The sequence below is a fragment of the Eleutherodactylus coqui genome, chromosome 5 (genome assembly GCF_035609145.1).
Source record: "Eleutherodactylus coqui strain aEleCoq1 chromosome 5, aEleCoq1.hap1, whole genome shotgun sequence".
Classification (NCBI taxonomy): domain Eukaryota; kingdom Metazoa; phylum Chordata; class Amphibia; order Anura; family Eleutherodactylidae; genus Eleutherodactylus; species Eleutherodactylus coqui.
In genome coordinates this window covers 11670894-11687165 of record NC_089841.1, presented here as the reverse complement: position 1 = coordinate 11687165, position 16272 = coordinate 11670894, and the positions used below count along the sequence as shown (strand labels likewise).

Below are 16272 nucleotides of genomic sequence, written 5' to 3'. Positions count from 1 at the left end.
CGTCCCGTCTTCTCTCACACTCGTCCCCTTCCCCACCGCCCCGTCTCTCCTCACACTCGTCCCCTTCCCCCACCGTCCCGTCTTCTCTCACACTCGTCCCCTTCCCCCACCGCCCCGTCTCCTCTCACACTCGTCCCTCACGGCCCCGTCTCTCCTCACACTCGTCCCCTTCCCCCACCGTCCCGTCTTCTCTCACACTCGTCCCCTTCCCCCACCGCCCCGTCTTCTCTCACACTCGTCCCGTCCCGTCTCCTCTCACACTCGTCCCCTTCCCCCACCGTCCCGTCTCTCCTCGCACTCGTCCCCTTCCCCCACCGCCCCGTCTCTCCTCGCACTCGTCCCCCTCTCCCTCTCACTGTCGTCCCCTCCTCCCTCTCACTGCCGTCCCCTGTCACACACTTACATGAAGCCCGCACTCAGCATCTTTCCTCAGAAGTGATTCACAACATCGCACTTTGACCGTTTTCGCGTTGCATCTTGGGAGTTGTAGTTTGTAGCTTCCCAGTGACAGCGACCAATGTGGCTTTGCAGGACTACAATACCCAGAATGCCCTCAGCCGGCTCTTTGTCAGCTGCTTCCTGTTTTGAAGCTGGCGGGGAAGTTACTGAGGTGAGAGCGCTGAGGAGCCGGAGCTCCGCGGACGGGGAGAGGAAGGTCCGGGGTGAGAGAATTGGGTATCATGGTGCTTCTGGGGCCGGGGAGGTTAGGCTATGATGGTGGTCGGAGAAGAGGCGAGTGAAGGTATGATGGTGGTCGGGGAAGAGGCGAGTGAGGGTATGATGGTGGTCGGGGAAGAGGCGAGTGAGGGTATGATGGTGCTGGAGGGGAAGAGGCGAGTGAGGGTATGATGGTGGTCGGGGAAGAGGCGAGTGAGGGTATGATGGTGCTGGAGGGGAAGAGGCGAGTGAGGGTATGATGGTGGTCGGGGAAGAGGCGAGTGAGGGTATGATGGTGGTCGGGGAAGAGGCGAGTGAGGGTATGATGGTGGTCGGGGAAGAGGCGAGTGAGGGTATGATGGTGGTCGGGGAAGAGGCGAGTGAGGGTATGATGGTGGTCGGGGAAGAGGCGAGTGAGGGTATGATGGTGGTCGGGGAAGAGGCGAGTGAGGGTATGATGGTGGTCGGGGAAGAGGCGAGTGAGGGTATGATGGTGGTCGGGGAAGAGGCGAGTGAGGGTATGATGGTGGTCGGGGAAGAGGCGAGTGAGGGTATGATGGTGCTGGGGGGAGAGGTGAGGGTATGATGGTGGTCGGGGAAGAGGCGGGTGAGGGTATGATGGTGGTCGGGGAAGAGGCGGGTGAGGGTATGATGGTGGTCGGGGAAGAGGCGGGTGAGGGTATGATGGTGGTCGGGGAAGAGGCGGGTGAGGGTATGATGGTGGTCGGGGAAGAGGCGGGTGAGGGTATGATGGTGGTCGGGGAAGAGGCGGGTGAGGGTATGATGTGGTCGGGAAGAGGCGGGTGAGGGTATGATGGTGGTCGGGAAGAGGCGGGTGAGGGTATGATGGTGGTCGGGGAAGAGGCGGGTGAGGGTATGATGGTGTCGGGGAAGAGGCGGGTGAGGGTATGATGGTGGTCGGGAAGAGGCGGGTGAGGGTATGATGGTGGTCGGGGAAGAGGCGGAGTGAGGGTATGATGGTGGTCGGGAAGAGGCGAGTGAGGGTATGATGGTGGTCGGGAAGAGGCGAGTGAGGGTATGATGGTGGTCGGGGAAGAGGCGAGTGAGGGTATGATGGTGGTCGGGGAAGAGGCGAGTGAGGGTATGATGGTGGTCGGGGAAGAGGCGAGTGAGGGTATGATGGTGGTCGGGGAGAGGCGAGTGAGGGTATGATGGTGGTCGGGGAAGAGGCGAGTGAGGGTATGATGGTGGTCGGGAAGAGGCGAGTGAGGGTATGATGGTGGTCGGGGAAGAGGCGTGGAGTGAGGGTATGATGGTGGTCGGGGAAGAGGCGAGTGAGGTATGATGGTGGTCGGGGAGAGGCGAGTGAGGGCATGATGGTGGTCGGGGAAGAGGCGAGTGAGGGCATGATGGTGGTCGGGGAAGAGGCGAGTGAGGCATGATGGTGGTCGGGGAAGAGGCGAGTGAGGCATGATGGTGCTGGAGGGGAAGAGGCGGGTGAGGGTATGATGGTGCTGGAGGGAAGAGGCGGGTGAGGGTATGATGGTGCTGGAGGGAAGAGGCGGGTGAGGGCATGATGGTGCTGGAGGGAAGAGGCGGGTGAGGGCATGATGGTGCTGAGGGGAAGAGGCGGGTGAGGGCATGATGGTGGTCGGGGAAGAGGCGGGTGAGGGCATGATGGTGGTCGGGGAAGAGGCGGGTGAGGGCATGATGGTGGTCGGGGAAGAGGCGGTGAGGGCATGATGGTGGTCGGGAAGAGGCGGGTGAGGGCATGATGGTGGTCGGGGAAGAGGCGGGTGAGGGCATGATGGTGGTCGGGGAAGAGGCGGGTGAGGGCATGATGGTGGTCGGGGAAAAGGCGGGTTGAGGGCATGATGGTGGTCGGGGAAGAGGCGGGTGAGGGCATGATGGTGGTCGGGGAAGAGGCGGGTGGAGGGCATGATGGTGGTCGGGGAAGAGGCGGGTGAGGGCATGATGGTGGTCGGGGAAGAGGCGGGTGAGGGCATGATGGTGGTCGGGGAAGAGGCGGGTGAGGGCATGATGGTGGTCGGGGAAGAGGCGGGTGAGGCATGATGGTGGTCGGGGAAGAGGCGGGTGAGGGCATGATGGTGGTCGGGGAAGAGGCGGGTGAGGGCATGATGGTGGTCGGGGAAGAGGCGGGTGAGGGCATGATGGTGGTCGGGAAGAGGCGGGTGAGGGCATGATGGTGGTCGGGGAAGAGGCGGGTGAGGGCATGATGGTGGTCGGGAAGAGGCGGGTGAGGGCATGATGGTGGTCGGGGAAGAGGCGGGTGAGGGCATGATGGTGGTCGGGGAAGAGGGTGTGACAGGGCTGGGACGGGGGGGAGGAGAGGGGAGGTTGTGACGGGACTGGGGGGGGAGAGGCGAGGGTGTGACGGGACTGGGGGGGGGGAGAGGCGAGGGTGTGACGGGACTGGGGGGGGGAGAGGCGAGGGTGTGACGGGACTGGGGGGGGGGAGAGGCGAGGGTGTGACGGGACGGGGGGGGGGGGAGAGGCGAGGGTGTGACGGACGGGGGGGGGGGGGGAGAGGCGAGGGTGTGACGGGACTGGGGGGGGGGAGAGGCGAGGGTGTGACGGACTGGGGGGGAGAGGCGAGGGTGTGACGGGACTGGGGGGGGGAGAGGCGAGGGTGTGACGGGACTGGGGGGGGGGGGGAGAGGCGAGGGTGTGACGGACGGGGGGGGGAGAGGCGAGGGTGTGACGGGACTGGGGGGGGGAGAGGCGAGGGTGTGACGGACTGGGGGGGGGAGAGGCTGAGGGTGTGACGGGACTGGGGGGGAGAGGCGAGGGTGTGACGGGACTGGGGGGGAGAGGCGAGGGTGTGACGGGACTGGGGGGGGAGAGGCGAGGGTTGTGACGGGACTGGGGGGGGAGAGGCGAGGGTGTGACGGGACTGGGGGGGGGAGAGGCGAGGGTGTGACGGGACTGGGGGGGGGAGAGGCGAGGGTGTGACGGGACTGGGGGGGGGAGAGGCGAGGGTGTGACGGGACTGGGGGGGGGAGAGGCGAGGGTGTGACGGGACTGGGGGGGGGAGAGGCGAGGGTGTGACGGGACTGGGGGGAGAGGCGAGGGTGTGACGGGACTGGGGGGAGAGGCGAGGGTGTGACGGGACTGGGGGGGAGAGGCGAGGGGGGTGACGGGACTGGGGGGTGGAGAGGCGAGGTGTGTTAGGGCGGGGGGGGGGGGGTGGAGAGGCGAGGGTGTGACGGGGCTCGGGGGGGTGGAGAGGCGAGGGTGTGTTAGGGCGGGGGGGGGGGGTGGAGAGGCGAGGGTGTGACGGGGCTCGGGGGGGGGGGGGGGGGAGGCGAGGGTGTGACGGGACTGGGGGGGGGGGGTGGAGAGGCGAGGGTGTGTTAGGGCGGGGGGGGGGGGGGGGGGGTGGAGAGGCGAGGGTGTGACGGGGCTGGCGGGGGGGTGGAGAGGCGAGGGTGTGACGGGGCTGCTGGGGGGGGTGGGAGAGGCGAGGGTGTGACTGGGCGGGGGGGTGGGTGGAGAGGCGAGGGTGTGACTGGGCGGGGGGGGGGGGTGAGAGGCGAGGGTGTGACGGGGCTGGGGGGGGTGGAGAGACGAGGGTGTGACGGGGCTGGGGGGTGGAGAGGCGAGGGGTGTGACGGGGCTGGGGGGGGGGGGGGGTGGAGAGGCGAGGGTGTGACGAGGCGAGGGTGTGACGGGGGGGTGGAGAGGCGAGGGTGTGACGGGGCTGGGGGGGGTAGAGGCGAGGGTGTGACGGGGCTGGGGAGAGGCGAGGGGGTGACGGGGCTGGGGGGTGACGGGGCTGGGGAGAGGCGAGGGGGGTGAGGGGCTGGGGGGGGGGGTGACGGGGCTGGGGAGAGGCGAGGGGTGTGACGGGGCTGGGGGGGGGGTGACGGGGCTGGGGAGAGGCGAGGGTGTGACGGGCTGGGGGGGGGGGTGACGGGGCTGGGAGAGGCGAGGGTGTGACGGGGCTGGGGAGAGGCGAGGCGAGGGTGTGACGGGGCTGGGGGGGGAGGCGAGGGTGTGACGGGGCTGGGGGGGGGGGGAGAGGCGAGGGTGTGAGGGTGAGGGTATTATAGTGCTGTGGGTGAGGGTATGATGGTGCTGGATCTATTGAAAGCAGTGGCTTCTGTTCGCTACTTGTGCCGCTTCCTCCTGAGGCTCCTGTCCTGCGTTGTATGTAGCATGTTCTAGCACCGAGGTCCGACGTCCCACCTGATTGTGTCCTCTGTAGGTCACATGAGGGGGGGGGGGGGAGGTTTAGGACGCCCCTCGTTACCCCGTTACATTAGCGGCTGTAGATTTCCCCTTATTGACGCATTTTAGACGATGGCACGTGACGGGCGCTCTGCGCTATTTATAAAACCCCTAAGGGCCGGCTCGCCCGAGCGTGCGCCTAAAATGATGTGTGTATACCGCAGTGTTGCACAGTTGACTGAGCCGGTGTTTCGTGCGTATGGCAGCGATATTGTACTGCACATGACAGCGTATGTCACACGTATCTCACGCGACCTTAGTAATCGCGTATGTACAGCATTTATCACACCCATAGAGAACGTAATACATGCCTATATATAATATGCCGCGTTCTTTTTTACGCGCATATTATAACCAATGTATATACACCTCAAGACCATGGCAACAATCCGCCCTTGTCTCACCTATAAACACTCACTGTCGCCTCCTCCGCTTTCGGTTCGACTACTGCAACCCGCTGCTGATTGGCCTCCCGCACCAGACTCTACCCCCCCCAATCCATCCTGAAGGCAGCAGCCAGGCTCCTCTTGCTGCCCTACTCGGATGCCTCTGCCCTGTGCCGGTCACCGCGCCGCCCTACATTGTATCCTCATCTCAATCCACCACCCAGCCCTCCGGTCCACTAACGAAATCAGATTAAACAGCCCTTTAACTCAAACCTCTCATTCCGGCCTCCAAGACTTCTCCAGAGCTGCACCGGTCATCCGGAACGCCTTACCAACAGCTATCCAGGCAATCCAGGACTCTCAAAACTTCAGGTGTGCTCTAAAACGCTTCTGTGAAGGGAGGCATACCATTTCTCCTAAGCCAAACCCCCTCTGTCTGATGACATGCCCCCTGTCCTACCGACTGCAATCCCAGCTAGCCACCATCAAACCGCCCCTGCAGTCATACCGATTCAGCCACTATACGGCCTGACCATTGTCTATGTGTATAGCATCCCACACTCCCCCTCGCCGTACGGCGCGCATCTCTCCCCCTCGCCGTACGGCGCGCATCTCTCCCCCTCGCCGTACGGCGCGCTCTCTCCCCCTCGCCGTACGGCGCGCATCTCTCCCCCCTCGCCGTACACGCATCTCTCCCCCTCGCCGTACGGCGCGCATCTCTCCCCCTCGCCGTACGGCGCGCATCTCTCCCCGCGTCGCGCGTCGCGCGCATCTCTCCCCCTCGCCGTACGGCGCGCATCTCTCCCCCTCGCCGTACGGCGCGCATCTCTCCCCCTCGCCGTACGGCGCGCATCTCTCCCCCTCGCCGTACGGCGCGCATCTCTCCCCCTCGCCGTACGGCGCGCCTCTCTCCCCTCGCCGTACGGCGCGCCTCTCTCCCCTCGCCGTACCGCGCGCCTCTCTCCCCTCGCCGTACCGCGCGCCTCTCTCCCCTCGCCGTACCGCGCGCCTCTCTCCCCTCGCCGTACCGCGCGCCTCTCCTCCCCTCGCCGTACCGCGCGCCTCTCCCCCCCTCGCCGTACCGCGCTCCTCTCCCCCCTCGCCGTACCGCGCTCCTCTCCCCCCTCGCCGTACCGCGCTCCTCTCCCCCCTCGCCGTACCGCGCGCCTCTCCCCCCTCGCCGTACCGCGCGCCTCTCCCCCCTCGCCGTACCGCGCGCCTCTCCCCCTCGCCGTACCGCGCGCCTCTCCCCCCTCGCCGTACCGCGCGCCTCTCCCCCCTCGCCGTACCGCGCGCCTCTCCCCCCTCGCCGTACCGCGCGCATCTCCACCCATTATCCCCCCATTATCAGTAGTGTGTAAGCTCGTTGGAGCCCCGCACCCCCACTGATCCATGAAATGAATGTGTATTGCAGCCATAAATATACCGTGTGAATATGGCCTACATGTCAGGAGCAGCGAAACCTCAAAGCCTGTCCGTTTAACCCCTTACATGCCACAATCAGTAGCAACTGCAGCATCCAAGCAGATGATGGGGAGAGGCTCCTTCTGTTACCTATTGGCACCCCGCACTGCAATTACAAGGTGCCAATGGGTTCCCACGGCAGCCGGAAGCCTAACAAAGGCCTCCATGTCTGCCATGTAAAGCCCCATTTACACCCAACGATTGTCCTTTAAACAACTCTGTTGCTCTCAAATGTTGAGCGTTTACACGTAAAGGTAATCGTCTGAAAGCCTCGCCATTTCCCTCGTTAGCGCTGTATATGCTGTTTGCTCCGGTGGGGCGGGGTGTTAATCGAGGAGTCTCTTGGCCAGAGGTTTTTAATTAGTGCAAAGAAAAAGTCATTGTCTTCTGCTACTCGAGTCATTGTGTTTAGCTGGGGGAGCAATAACGCTAGTCATTTGTACGACTAAACGAATGGCGTATAAACCCAACGACAAGCGAACAAACAACTATTTTCACGCAGGCTGAAGCTCCGCGATAAACGACCAGTGAACCAACGGTGCGCGATGGCTTCGCATTTACACGTTATTATCGCTCACTTCCGCTCGTTTGAATGAATTTGAGCGATAATCGTTGCGTGTAAAAGGGCCTTAACTGAGCCTGTTAGCCCCCGCCTCCGGCAGGGTCTGACAGGCTGCTGTCATAGGCTTAGGACAATGCGCTACCATCCTAGTGATCGGACCAGCACTTGGGGGACATAAAATAACGTAAACAAAAAAAAGGGTGAAAAATGCACATTATTGTTCCCACAAAAACCCTTTTTAAATTAATAAAATACAATAAAAACCCTTTGTAACGACCCAGACAGTGAAAACAACAATGAAAAACCCAGAATTGCTATTTTTCTTTTGTTTGCCCCTCTAAAAACGCAATAAAAGTCAATCCAGGAGTCACAGACTGCAAAAATACCAAAAAAAACTCGGGGAAAAAAAAAAAAAAACCTCCCAGAGCCGCCGAAAACCTAGAAGTGTTCAGGGTCTGCGAGTGCGGCGATGCAGTCACTTGTCTTCATTGTGCAAGAGTAGTAAAACAAACAATCCTCTATAAACGCGGCGCCGATCAGATGGGACCGCCAGCAGGGGCGCTCTACTGAATGGTAAATGCCATAAAAAGAAACCCCCAAAATAATGACAACCCTCCTGGTGGCTCCCTCCCCCCACCCCCAGAAGCTCTACTACACATCATATGTACCATAGGTGTGTGTCCCCCCTGCAGCTGTCAGCGGCTCTTGTAATGTGATGATACAAGTTGCTGAGTCCGTACGGCACAAGGTGGTCCGGTCAGTGAGGGGATCAGCGTCGGCGGATGTTACCGTGTATCTCGATGCTACTGACTAGGTGTATTTCTGACCATATCAGGATTGTACCCGCGTCATTCCTTACGTTAGGCCTCAGCGGGCGGAGCACAACAGACATTCTCTTGCTGGGGTTCTTTGTATCCCATGCCCCGCCCCCTCAGGACCCGCACGTGGTTGGTGTAACTGGTTTATATACATTTAGGATATATATATATAATCTCTTTGTCTGTTCCTTTCTAGGTCTGTTCTCCGTAGAGCGATAGAAGGGCTGACTATGGAGGGGGATGAGTCTCCCCTGCTTTACCCCTCACTGTTTGAAGAATGTGCGAAGAATCACTTTAGCGGCCTGGATGCCCGGTCCCGGAGGTAGGAGCCGAAGGGGGACTCCTCATTAGTAAAACTGGTCATCAGTTGTTGTTTTCAGTTTTACACATCAGTGATGATGAGGATGAGGATGAGGATGAGGATGAGGATGAGGATGAGGATGGATGGATGAATGAATGAATGAATGAATGAATGAATGAGACATGGAGACTTAAAAAAGAAGAAGAAAAAGCTACCCCATGTGACTCCGTGGAGCCCGGTCACAGGGAACCATTCTTATAGTTCAGTTATTCGCTGGGCCATGCCAAATAAAATGATGATGGTTCAACGTAAACCCTGCCGGCGACTGAGCGGTAATCCGTTTGCTGATTGTTTATGTAGGCATAAAATGAAAGTGCGGGGAGCGGCTGCCATCTTGGATCCGGTGCGCCTCCACACCCCTCTGTTCAGCAGCTCCCAGGTTGGTGGCTCAGCTCTACCAGCCCTACCCAGCAACCTGGCCACCTGCCTGGGTAGGAAGCTTAAGACTGCCGGTCCACGGGCGATATGTCGCTGCGTTATCCGCCCGCGGGTAGCACAGCGAACACTTTCCATGGACTTCCTGTGGAAAGCGCAGCCTGACGTCCATGAGCAGAGAATCTTAGCGATTCTCCGTTCGCGGGATTGAAATCGCGGCCTGGTGCGTTTTGCTGCGATTCTCCGCGGTGAGCCGACCTATGAGAGGGGCTCAGCGCAGAGGCCTGACCACGCTGCCCCTCCTCCCCTGCGGCGGAATATCGTTAGCAATACTCCATCCCGGCGAGGTGGAAGGTGAGAAACCCCATCATAGTGCGGAGAGCTGCGCAGTCACGGTGAGACGTAGGGCTCAGGGCGGGTGTCGTTTCTGTTAGTGAGGTATACGGCGTATTCGCTGTATTTGACCTTCTTTTTTTGCATATTTGTAGCTTTTATTGGTACATTTTTGGGTACATGAAATATATAACTTCTATTACGTTTTTTTGCAGGGCGGGGACAAAACCCCTCATACCTACCTATCTACATACCTACCTATCTACATACCTACCTATCTACATACCTACCTATCTACATACCTACCTATCTACATACCTACCTATCTACATACCTACCTATCTACATACCTACCTATCTACATACCTACCTATCTACATACCTACCTATCTACATACCTACCTATCTACATACCTACCTATCTAATACCTACCTATCTACATACCTACCTATCTACATACCTACCTACCCATCTACATACCTACCTACCCATCTACATACCTACCCTACCCATCTACATACCTACCTACCCATCTACATACCTACCTACCCATCTACATACCTACCTACCCATCTACATACCTACCTACCCATCTACATACCTACCTACCCATCTACATACCTACCTACCCATCTACATACCTACCTACCCATCTACATACCTACCTACCCATCTACATACCTACCTACCCATCTACATACCTACCTACCCTATCTTAATGATATTGTACAAATCCTACATTATTTTTACCGGGTTTCTTACTCAAAATTCTTTTCTTATTGGGAAAAAAACATATCCTTTTTTCTTTGCATCCCACCATTTAAAGCCCCATAACTTTTCTTTACTGCTCCCTCACTGAAGCTCTGTTAGAGCTTTTTTTTTTTTTTTTTTGCTACCATTTTGGGGTATATATGTTTGTTTTTTTAAATCACTTTTTATTGCAAATTTTTGGGTTGCCTACGGATTTGACCCATACCTAAACTGGGTTTATTACATTTTTTTATACAGAGGGGAAAGAGCACAAAAAGTTGTTTTTTAAATACTGGCATCCTGTCACATGGCGGAGGGCTGATGATGTCACTGAGGGAGCGCCCTCCTTCTGTGAACCCTTTACATTCTGCAATCAACATTGATCACGGCATGTAAGGGGTTAACAGCAGGGATGTCTGTTCCCACCGATGAAGCCGGAGGCGGCTGTCGGTCACATAAGAGGTCATGTAGATCCATCCGCAGGAGCAGGAACTGCTTCCCAGCCAGGATGTGTACCTGTGGAAGGAAGAGGTCAAGGGTCAAAGTCTCAAAACGCATCAGCTGATGTCCTCGTGAGTGTCAAGGCAAACACTACGGGGAGATTCCTCTCAGCCGTCACAGTTGTGGAGTAAAGAAAGGCGTAAATCTATCATTTTTCTCGCCGCGTTCCCCAAGTGTTCCCGGAGGCAGACTGTTACTGTTCATGCCAGAAGCTTCCGTACATTTTGGCGCAGATCCGTGCAGCTCGCAGTCTATGTGGGTCTGCGTTGGCGGCGCAGGGACAGCCGGATACCAGGGTGTGCCAAACTAAGAGCCATGTGCCTAAATTGTGCAGATCTTAGCCCGCTTCACTGCGGCTAAGGAGGCCTAGGATCACCAGTCTGTAGTAAATTCCCCGCTGCTTGTGTCAAAACTGGAGCAGTCATAAAACTAGGTTGCTGTTTATGGGGTGATTGCAATGTAGCGCCAAACATCAGATCTCTGCATGGGTATGAAGGACTGCGTTTCAGCCAGCCCTCTGCTTTAATAGAGCCCCGGCCCTTTCAGGATTGGCGCTGCCCTGTATGGACATGACCCCCGTGACCCCGGAGTGTAGAATAAAATCACGTGACAAGTTTTCTGTGGTTCAGTTTCAGTGGAAATCCACATTAGATGGAAAATCCAGCGATTGGGGTGACTTCCAACGAGGCCGGTCATCGGTGCTGGACTAGCCAGGGGCTCACCACCAACCGTGGAGGAAGGAAGGGGAGGGAAGGGGAGGTTCTCATGTAACGGTGTGGAGAGTATACCAAAAATGGCGCAATCAAAGAAAACATCCAGCGAAAGGGGATCCTGCGGACGGAAACAACTCATCACTGAAAGGGGTCGGAGGAGGATGTCAGGAATCGTTCTGCCCAACAGGCTGCACAGTCAGCTGAATACAACGCTGGAGCTCCAACTAACGTGTCCGAACGCACAACTCGCCGTTCCTCCGCACGGATGGGATAACAGCGGGCGACCAGTTCCAGCACCATTGTGTCTAAGAGAAACAGAAAGACTCCAGCGGGCAAAAGAGCGCAAAACTTGTATCACTGAGCAGCGGAGAAACATCTCCTGGGCAGATGGATCCAGATCTCTGTTGCTGATGGGAGGTCAGAATTTGGTGCAAGCAGCATGAATCGCTGACCCCTTCCTGTCAGCCGGTCAGAACATGTCAGCACCGCCATCTAATCTGCAGTAACTACAAGAAGCTTCCTGTCCACGGGGGCCGATATTCCTACAGAACAGTTTAATCATCTAGTGGAATCTACACCGCGATGAATGGCTGCAGTTCTGAAGACCAAAGTCCAACGCTGCTGGATGGGGGTCTAATAGAGGGGCCGGCGGTGTGCTAGCCGCCACCAAATGAGCCGCACCATTTTAATTCCATGACAATTAAGGGCTGGTTTTATATGAAGCAGGTCACCTTTACTTCCTTAACTGAAATCAGGATTATGATTTTATTTTTGGGGGGGATGTTAAAATATATATATTATTTTTTTTGCAATTATTGGAGCACTGTGAAATCAGCAGTGCATCCTGGGAAGGGGCCGGTGTGTGAAGAGGGAATGGGGGCTAAGAGTAAACTGACTCCTGTCTGCTTCTCTGTTTCAGGCCTTTTCACATAGACCCTTCATACATCACCAGCATCAATGACGACCCCCCCAGAGTCACTTCTCACGCTGCGGCTATGAATAAACGCATCCACTACTACAGCAAGCTCCGTCCTCCATCCGAACAGTCTCTGGTATAGTAGTGGGGCCGATGTTATTGGTGGGGAAGATTTTGTATCTGTTCCATTACCGGCAGCGACTGGTGGCTGTCTGATATCAGAAGCTGCAGGTCGCCGGCCGGGTACGGAGCGGGCCCGCCTCCCAAGCCCGCTGCTTACACCCGTCACCACCGCAGAACATTTATTTGCATTTAGAGGTCCTGAGGCTTTTACAGTGAAGAATGCCATTAATGGACACAGACCTATGTAAACATACGGCTAAATGTTTAATGCGTCCTTTAAAAAGACATACAGGAATGCTTATATGACCGGTCTTACTCTTTAATTTGATATCAGCCAATTAACCCCTTGAGTGGCGGGTTTCCTACCACCCTGTCGTGCCCACCAGGGCAGGTTTTTTAAAATGGTCTAATCATTGAATTTCAACTAATTTTGCAGTTGCGTCTCAAGAGCCATAACTTTTTCATTTTTCCATTGACATGGCCATATGAGGGTTTGTTTTTTGTGGGACAAGTTGTGATTTTTTAAACGGGGGGGAGGAAAAAAAGAAATGGGGAAAAAAGAAAAAAAGGGGCCATGTCATTAAGGGGTTAAATAATGCATTAACTTCCTTCTCTGGGTCATTACGACGCATGGATACCACATGTGTGATTGTATTTTTGATTTTTTACAAAGTAAAGGGAGACAAGTGTTTTTATTATTTTTTTAATTTTTTACTTTTTTTTTTTTTTGTCCCTTTAGGGGACTTCCACAGGGACCCATCAGGACCCCCTGATCACATTCCGGGGGTCCGATGGTGACAGCCCTTTACATGCTGCAGTGACAACCCTTTACATGCTGCAGTCACATAGACTGCAGCATGTAAAGGGTTAACACAGCAGAGATCGGAGGTTTTCTCTGATCTCTGCTGTAAGAGCTGGTACCTGGCTGCCCTCTGACAGCCAAGCACTAGCTCTCCCTGCCACAGAGACCATCGGCTTGCTTCTGACAAGCCGATGGTCTCTATGGCAACCTGTAAACAAAGCAGGACATTGCCGATATGCCGGCAATATCTTCTGCTGGTTTTTCAAAGCCCTTGCTTTGTTCTCTGTGGGTCTGTGCAGGCAGAGCACACTGTCACAGCTTGTGGCATTGTGCTCTGCAGCTCCCATAGTGATACATAGCCCGGAAATCTTCCGGGGTATATCACTATGGGCAGTGGAGCTCGTCCCGGAAATTTTCTGGACGTGCCACTCAAGGGGTTAATGTGTTACATAATTAACTCTTTTTGTTCTTTTGTATCTTAGATTGCTCCGGATCATGTCATTCCCGCACCAGAAGAAATCTATGTTTACAGTCCTTTGGGAACTGCTTTAAAAATTGATGGAGGAGACGGCTCGGAAAAGAACTCCAGCTTAGTCACCATGTACGTAACCTGACCGGGAGGGATCCGCGTTGGGCTGTGATGTCAGATGCAACCGAGAAGCTCAGGCGTGACTTGCACTGGACAACACATGGGCACCCGTCCGTCTGGGGTCGGATCTACGGGGACACACGGCACAATCACTGACATCTCCTACTCTTTTGTGAGAGAGGACAGGAATAGGACGTGCCATGAGGCTTTTGGGCTGTGAGGGAATAATTGTGCATATGAATACCCTCCTACACTATAATGGGGCTGTGTGTGGCATACATGGGCATTACACGAAGTATAGCTGCGTGCCTTTAGCTTTAATCTTGTCACATTAAGCCCAGAACAGCCACGGTAAAATTGAAAAAACCCTCCCAAAAATGTAATAACGCCCCTGGGCGTATGCGTACAGCGCTGCGGGCGTGAGGCACGCATGGCTGCGTATAGCACTATGCATGCCAGCCTATAACGCGGACATGCGCAATGTGACACTTTTTCTTAAATTCTAAAATGCTGCCCATGCGCAATGTATTGCATATGGACGACGTACCATACACAGCCCCTGCAGGTGTATAGGGCTGGCACTGCCTACGTAAACAGAGCAGCTACCGTTTATTTCTCTTGCGTATGGCTACGCCTGTATCCGCCCATCGGTGTGCGTGGAAGAGTGAGCGTCCATTGAGTCCATTCACGGAGTAAACCCGGCGGTGTAGGTGAGCCCGCTGTCGTTTGGAGGCATTTTTAAGCCTTTAGTAACAGAAGTACAATTATGACACTCCATTTGTGTCTTTCTACTCTTGCACAATATAAACCCTTCTTGTGTGGCGCCCATTGCAGGGCGAGAGCCGTGGTATTTTTTGGTCCACAGAGCCGTATGAGGGCTTGTTTTTTGCGGGACAACTTGAACCATTTTGAGGCCTCTTATAATATACCTTTTATTTCTGCTTTACGGAACTGAGAGGAAAAGCAAACTGCTATTTTGACATTTTCATTTTTTATGCAATTTACTGGATAAATAATGTTCTGTTTTATCGTCCGGGTTGTTAAGGATGTGGCAATATCCATTATATGGAGGTTTTTGTGCGTTTTTTTTTTTATTTTTTCAATATTTAAAGCCTTGTGTAACGGAAAAAACCTTTAGATGCCATTTAACTGTGGCATCTGCGGGGTTAAATGGTGCAGCGAGGGGATTAGATGAGGAAGGCCTTTTCAGAGAAAAAAAGATTCCTATATGTGAAAATCAAAGATTGGTAGAAGGGGGATAATATGAACAAAAATGTATGCCATCCCTCCCCTGGGCCTGGGGAAAGACCGGAGATTCACGGATCTTCTCTGCGGTGATCGTGCCTCCTCCTCCTCCTCCTCCTCCTCCCTCCTCCTCCTTCCTCCTTCCTCCTCCTTCCTCCTCCTCCTTCCTCCTCCTCCTCCTTCCTCTTCCTCCTCCTCCTTCCTCCTCCTCCTTCCTCCTCCTCCTCCTTCCTCCTCCTTCCTCTTCCTCCTCCTTCCTCTTCCTCCTTCCTCTTCCTCCTCCTCCTTCCTCCTCCTCCTTCCTCCTCCTCCTCCTTCCTCCTCCTTTCCTCCTCCTTCCTCCTTCCTCCTCCTCCTCCTCCTCCTTCCTCCTCCTCCTTCCTCCTCCTCCTCCTTCCTCCTCCTTTCTCCTCCTTCCTCCTTCCTCTTCCTCCTTCCTCCTTCCTCCTCCTCCTTCCTCCTCTTCCTCCTTCCTCCTCCTTCCTCCTCCTTCCTCCTCCTCCTCCTCCTCCTTCCTCCTCCTTCTCCTTCCTCCTCCTTCTCCTTCCTCCTCCTTCTCCTTCCTCCTCCTTCTCCTTCCTCCTCCTTCTCCTTCCTCCTCCTCCTTCTCCTTCCTCCTTCTCCTTCCTCCTCCTTCTCCTTCCTCCTTCTCCTTCCTCCTCCTCCTTCCTCCTCCTCCTTCCTCCTCCTCCTTCTCCTTCCTCCTTCTCCTTCCTCCTCCTCCTTCTTCCTCCTCCTTCTTCTTCCTCCTCCTTCTTCTTCCTCCTCCTTCTTCTTCCTCCTTCTTCTTCCTCCTTCTGCTTCCTCCTTCTGCTTCCTCCTTCTGCTTCCTCCTTCTGCTTCCTCCTTCTTCTTCCTCCTTCTGCTTCCTCCTTCTGCTTCCTCCTTCTGCTTCCTCCTTCTGCTTCCTCCTTCCTGCTTCCTCCTTCTGCTTCCTCCTTCTGCTTCCTCCTTCCTGCTTCCTCCTTCCTGCTTCCTCCTTCCTGCTTCCTCCTTCCTGCTTCCTCCTTCCTGCTTCCTCCTTCCTTCCTGCTTCCTCCTTCCTTCCTGCTTCCTCCTTCCTTCCTGCTTCCTCCTTCTTCCTCCTGCTTCCTCCTTCTTCCTCCTTCTTCCTCCTTCTTCCTCCTTCTTCCTCCTTCTTCCTCCTTCTTCCTCCTTCTTCTTCCTTCCTCCTCCTTCTTCTTCCTTCCTCCTTCTTCTTCTTCCTTCCTCCTTCTTCTTCCTTCTTCTTCCTCCTTCCTCCTCCCTCCCTCCTCAAAAGTGACAGTTGTGAATTCAGCACTCTGACCTAAGTTCAAGAGTCTTTAAAATGACACAAGGAGTACGTTGTGGACGGCTCTTCTTGGCTGATACTTTGAAAACACAGGGTTAATAGTGTATGGACTTCAATATGTTCCCTGCGTCTGCAGCCGCTCTGGTCACATCTCTCAGGATAAGCGGAGTCTATCACTGTCGAAAGGTTAC

General features: G+C 55.6%; 1 protein-coding gene across 2 annotated transcripts in view; it reads left to right on the top strand.

Moving 5' to 3' along the window:
* Positions 1 to 472: 472 nt before the first annotated feature.
* SLC38A9 (solute carrier family 38 member 9) overlaps positions 473 to 16272 on the top strand; it is a 42885-nt gene continuing 27085 nt past the window's right edge. Inside the window, exons 1-4 of one of the 2 annotated variants that reach the window (XM_066605136.1) lie at positions 473 to 610; positions 8296 to 8421; positions 12053 to 12185; positions 13457 to 13575. In XM_066605136.1, coding sequence (XP_066461233.1) covers positions 8330 to 8421; positions 12053 to 12185; positions 13457 to 13575 — 344 coding nt within the window. In that variant the 5' untranslated portion in view covers positions 473 to 610; positions 8296 to 8329. Of the gene's footprint in view, positions 663 to 8295; positions 8422 to 12052; positions 12186 to 13456; positions 13576 to 16272 lie in introns of both variants that reach the window. The other variant, XM_066605135.1, reaches the window with a different exon arrangement.